The sequence below is a fragment of the Ylistrum balloti genome, unplaced genomic scaffold (assembly GCF_031769215.1).
Source record: "Ylistrum balloti isolate Yb309-2 unplaced genomic scaffold, AGI_CSIRO_Ybal_v1 Utg371576, whole genome shotgun sequence".
Taxonomy (NCBI): Eukaryota; Metazoa; Mollusca; class Bivalvia; order Pectinida; family Pectinidae; genus Ylistrum; species Ylistrum balloti.
The window spans coordinates 24,088-30,087 of record NW_026782810.1 but is presented as its reverse complement, the minus strand read 5'-3'; the positions used below and the strand labels follow the sequence as shown (position 1 = coordinate 30,087).

At 40.3% G+C, this 6,000-nt stretch overlaps 2 protein-coding genes across 2 annotated transcripts; both read left to right on the top strand.

Moving 5' to 3' along the window:
- The first annotated feature begins 352 nt into the window (after positions 1-352).
- Positions 353-1,027, top strand: LOC132563070 (uncharacterized). The gene has a single exon (XM_060227830.1). It carries the CDS (start codon positions 353-355, stop codon positions 1,025-1,027), a length of 675 nt encoding a protein of 224 aa, XP_060083813.1.
- A 161-nt stretch (positions 1,028-1,188) lies between these two features.
- LOC132563069 (uncharacterized) lies at positions 1,189-2,892 on the top strand. The gene has a single exon (XM_060227829.1). It carries the CDS (start codon positions 1,189-1,191, stop codon positions 2,890-2,892), a length of 1,704 nt encoding a protein of 567 aa, XP_060083812.1.
- The last annotated feature ends 3,108 nt before the right edge of the window (positions 2,893-6,000 follow it).

Sequence of the window (6,000 nt, the reverse complement as noted above, 5' to 3'; positions counted from 1 at the left end):
GCCAAACAATAGATCAGTAGCATTAAAGAGAGCTATGATTCTGGACACCAGCCTTAAGAGGGATAAAGTCAAACGGGACCACTTTGTATCATTTATGCAGAAAGTCATTGCATCTGGAGCTGCATAAGTTGCCCCACCACCACAAGGCGAGGTATGGTATCTTCCTATCTTCGGTATCTACAACCAGAAAAGGCCAGGGAAGATCCGTGGCGTATTCGACTCTTCGGCGGAGTTCAAAGGTGTTTCGTTGAACAAAAATTTGCTGTCGGGCCCAAATTTGACAAACAGTCTGCTAGCAATATTGCTGCGCTTTCGTCGCGACAGATATGCCGTGTGTGCAGACATTGAGCAGATGTTTTATCGGGTTTTGGTAAAGGAGGATCATCGAGACTATTTACGCTTCCTGTGGTATCAGGACAACAATCCAGATTTGGAATTGATTGAGTACAGGATGCGTGCCCACGCATTTGGAAATAGCCCCTCCCCTGCAATAGCAACGTTTGCTCTCCGTAAGGCAGTTGAAAGCGCCGACATGGATGTCCGAAACTTTGTCACGGATGACTTTTATGTGGACGACGCCCTGACGACAGGCCCAGACGCAAAGGCGGTGTCAGAACTTATGAAAAGAACCCAGGAGGCTTTGCGATACAACGGCAACATTCGCCTACATAAGGTTGCATCTAACAGTGTGGAAGTTGTTAAATCGTTTCCGCCAGAAGATTTACGCGAAGAGCTCAAGTCACTAGACATTAACCCTGACAATTTACCTACTCAGAGTAGTCTTGGCGTATCCTGGAACATGGCTGCCGATACGTTTCAGTTTGAAGTGCGGCTCTCAGAACAAGCGGAATCACGCCGAGAGATGTTGTCGACCTTGAACAGCATCTTTGACCCCATGGGTTTTCTGTCTCCATTTACCATCCAGGGACGGATTTTGTTGAGGGAGTTGACTTCAGGAGTAGACTGGGATCTACCTCTACCTAAAGAATACCCAAAAAATGGGACGACTGGAAGATGTCCTTATTGAAATTGAAGGACATGCATGTCCCAAGGATGTACACACCTGTGTCGATAAGCACGGCCGAGAACGTTCGGCTGCATGTATATTGTGACGCTTCTGAATTGGCGGTGGCAGCAGTCGCTTATTTGAAAGTTACTGAGGACAACAGATCACACGTCGGATTCGTCATGGGTAAAGCCAAATTAGCTCCCTCGAAGGGACATTCTATTCCAAGACTTGAACTGTGCGCCGCAGTCCTAGCGGTTGAGGTAGGGCAGGTTGTTAGTGAAACACTGGGTCTGCAGGATGTGAATTATCACAGTGATAGCCGTGTTGTCCTTGGCTACATCAATAACAAGTCAAGGAGATTCCATACTTATGTAGCAAATCGTGTGGAGAGGATTCTGCAGAGTTCACACCCTTCCCAGTGGGAATATGTCGCCACCGTTAACAATCCCGCAGATCAGGCAACGCGATCTTTAGCTAGGGTGGAAGGTTTCGAAACCAGTTTGTGGCTGTTAGGACCAAAACAGCTCCGGGACCTTAAACGCGTCGAACCATCGGTGGATGCGTTCGAGTTGGTGAATCCTGAGAACGACAAAGAAATACGACCCAACGTCACAATTGTGTCAAACAAAACTGTGGTAGGAGATTTCTGCGACCGATTTGAAGGCTTCTCCAGATGGGAACGTCTTGTGCATGTTGTTGTTCGGATAAAGGAGGCGGTGCGACGCTTCAGAAAGAGGAAGGTTGAAGTTGGCGCGGACTATGATTCAGCCCCTATTGCCAAAAGTGACGCAGAAGATGCGGTCTTGAGGCAGGTGCAATATTCTGCTTTTGGAAACGACATATCCCACCTGAGGAATGGCAAGCCAGTGGCAAAGTCTAGTCCCATCAAGGATCTGGATCCTTACATAGGTGACAGAGGCTTACTTAGGGTTGGCGGTCGACTGAAGCTCCGTAATCTTCCTCTCCAAGAGACAAACCCGTTGATCTTACCAAAGAAGCACCATGTGTCACTTCTCATGGTGCGACATTATCACGAGCGTGTCCATCATCAAGGTCGGCAGTTCACCGAAGGGGCACTTAGGAGTAACGGTTATTGGATAATTGGCGCGAAAAGGCTGATGTCCAGTATCATCAGAGATTGTGTCCCGTGTAGGAAGCTGCGTGGTAGGCTGGAGCGTCAGAAGATGGCCGATCTTCCACAGGATCGGCTTGTACCCGGCCCCCCTTTCACTGCCGTCGGTGTTGATGCTTTTGGACCGTGGTCAGTTGTAACCAGGAAGACGCGAGGGGGATCTGCAAGCTCAAAGAGGTGGGCGATACTATTCACCTGCTTGATGACACGAGCGATTTATGTGGAAGTTATTGAGTCAATGTCCAGTGCTTGTTTCGTTAATGCTCTTAGAAGTTTTGTGGCCTTTCGTGGAAACGTGGAAACGGACTGTGGCACCAACTTCGTTGGGGCAGTAAAAGAGCTCGGCATTACCAGTATCAAAGTAGGAGACGAACCGATTTCTGAGTACCTAGATGGATCGGGTATCGTGTGGAAATTCAATGCTCCCCATTCCTCCCATATGGGAGGAGTGTGGGAACGAATGATAGGGCTTGTACGGAGGATCCTGGATTCTATGATGTCTAGTATTTCGGCTAAAAACCTCACCCATGACACACTTACCACCCTCATGGCGGAAGTGTGCGCCATCGTAAACTCTCGACCCGTGGCTTCGATTTCCAATGACCCAAACGCCCCAGAAATTCTCAGTCCAGCGACACTATTGAACCAAAAAATATGCTACCCGGATCCAGTCGCGAAATTGACTTTCTCTGAGAAGGACTTGTTTGTTTCCCATTGGAAACAAGTGCAAATTCTCTCCGAGATGTTTTAGAAGAGGTGGCGCGATGGCTATCTTCAGATTATGCAAACCAGGAGAAAATGGAAGGATGATCGTCGAAATCTAGAAGAAGACGACGTCATCCTTCTTCGTGACAAATCAGCTCCTCGTTGTGCATGGGCTATGGGCACTGTTGAGAGAGTGTTCAAAAGTGTTTGCGATGACAAGGTTCGCAAGGCAGAAGTGAGGGTTGTTAAGGATGGAAATGTGACATTTCTGACTCGACCAGTTACAGAAATCGTTGTGCTATTAGAGAAGTAATCATTCGTCTTTCTCATTAATCGGTTATATGCTTTCAAATATACTGAAAACTATATTTGATTATGTGATCAGCATTATCTCCCTTTACTGAACTCGATGCTAGCCGCCGACGTTTTGCCAGGAACACAAACTTGGGAAACTATCCAATAGTTTCCGTATATTCAGTAAGTCTCGTTGACAAAATACTGACAATATGATTTTAAGAAATACCATTTTACGTTATATCTGTATGAATAAGCATGACACCAGGAGTGTCTTACATATTTACATGAAACATGTGCGGTTAAATTTGTGTAGGTCGTTTCGTCCGATTATTGTGCTGGTTAATTTAGTAGTATTTACAACTCTTCCAGTGCACAGACGGCAGGTCACTTTGCGGTGTCGGGCAATACATGTGAATCTAGTCACAGGCGCACTCTGATGTAAGTCATGTATATTTTATAGTTGTAAAACAAATATCTACGTATACGAGGCATTGTTCATGTAATATAACTCACCTTCATTTTAAAGATGTCAAGTTAAGTGATACTTGAACGTTGAATTAGGTTGCAGTTTGTATATCAGTGTAGAAGGAAATGATTGTAACTTTTTACCTGAAGTTTATATGATGTACGACTGAAGTGTTTAATAGATCATAACCTAGAGATTTCTCATTTGAATTATTATCAATGTGAGTGTAACTGACCAGATAGAGCGTTGAGGTTACTCTGTATTTGTTTTAATTTTGTAGTTCTTACTGGGACCCAATAAATGTCTTTGTTATCTGTCTGCCTAAGGTCAGCCGGGGCTAGGGGCAGAACACAAACAGCTCGATCATTACAACGTATATTAATTTGAACAATGCGCAATAATTGAAATGACTCTGAAACAATCAAATGGAGGCCGCATAAAGACAAATAAATTTTCAATTTACTATTGTATATGGCAACGATATGATTTATATTTTGCCGTTAAGATGAATATCACAGGCATTGATTATGGCAATACTTATCAAAAGGTGAATAATCCGAAAGCCAGGGACAAAGTATTAAATATAATTATTCATAACAATGGATTGGTCGATCTTTTTAGAGATCAACATGAAAATGGCAGGATATACACATTGAGGAAAAACAACCCAGTTAAACAAGCTCGATTGGATTATTTTCTTATCTCAAATAGTTTATTGTATAGTGTCAGTTATTTACATATAGATCCAGGCTATAGAACTGACCATTCTTTTCCGAGAATATCTTTCACACTAAATGAATTCAAGAAAGGTAAGTGGACATGGAAACTAAATAATTCTCTTTTACATCATTTAAAATACCCTAATTTGGTTAATATTCTGTAAAATAAACGCAGTCATTACTGTGTGCCTGTGTACAATTTGAATAATATTTCAGATATTCCGAACTCAGAGCTTCAATTTACTATTAATGACCAGTTATTTCTAGAAACTTTACTTATGGAAATAAGAGGTAAAACTTACCACAGCAAAACTTACGGGAAGTAAACCTTCAAAACAATAACTCAAGAGCTTGAATCTAAAGAGAATGTTAACATAGATGAACTGAATGCCAAAGAGAATGACTTAGACAAAAATTAGCGCACATAAAATCAAAGGTAGTATCATTAGATCACGGCTAAATGGGCAGAAAAAGGAAAAAAACCTACTAGCTATTTTTTTAATTTGGAAAAAAAAATATTTCTCTACCCAATCCTGACAACACATGTCGTAAGAGACTTAATTTCATATTTTATGATTACTTATGGAATGGTAGACCAGATAAAGTCAAAAGGGAGATAATAATTCAAAATTTTTGCAAATGGCGGTTTGAAAATGGTTTATCTGACTGCCTTATTTTGACTCACTAAAACATACTTGGATACGAAGACTTTTTCACAATAACGAGAAATGGCAATTTATATTAAAAACTTATATTAGTTCAGATCTTCTAACAAATTGTGGTAGTGAATACATTGCTATGTGTACTAAGAAGTGTAAAAATGATTTTGGAGGGACGTCCCTATATCCTTGTATGTTTTTAATACTAAGTACTATGACAGAGTTTTTCATGTGTAGATACTAAGAGTAGCTATTTGTACAACAGTAACATAAAGATAGGAGAAGAACTATTTTTTATAAAAACAAAATATGAGAAAAACATTGTTGTAATAAATGGCTTAAGTAATGATCACAACACTGGTTCATTTAATACATTTGCTGAATTTACTAATAAATTTCATGTCAATGCAAACTTTTTAAGATATCAGGGCCTTATTTCGTCACTTAAGGATTTTTTTTAAATCTATGCAATGTCATTTTATTATGAATTTTATGGTAAGTAAGTAAAGTAAACACAAAAACAAGTCAACAATGCTTAAAAAACTGAAGGTTATAAAGCATTTTATGATTTGTTAAACAAAACGAAAACTATATTGTCTTTCATCATATTTTGACTACAAACTCATTTCTCTTTTAAAGCAACGATAATAGATAGTCCTCTCTGCCATCTCTTTAACTCTGAAAGGGAAACTCTTGTACATTCATTTTGAAGATTTTTGTGATCAATTTTTATAATCTAGATATGTTGTTAGAAACTTTATACATATATTTTCTGTTACCGTGGAAACAGTTAATCCTTCTCACAAATTTCAGTTTTTCCGACTCAGTGCTCTGAAACCGTTCAAAAGAATTGTTTTACTCTTATTAAGCTAGTAGTATATTTTGCTATGGGGAAGATCTCTTGTTGTAACATTAACATAAATATACAGTTGAATCCACTGAATTTGATTTGAAACAGGTTAATTTGAAATCCCACACTATTTGAAAGGTAAATACTGGCCGTACACAGTGCT

What these genes read in the sequence shown, in the direction of transcription:
- LOC132563070 (XM_060227830.1), top strand. Translation starts at nt 353, where the DNA reads ATGTTTTATCGGGTTTTGGTAAAGGAGGATCATCGAGACTATTTACGC.
- LOC132563069 (XM_060227829.1), top strand. Translation starts at nt 1,189, where the DNA reads ATGGGTAAAGCCAAATTAGCTCCCTCGAAGGGACATTCTATTCCAAGA.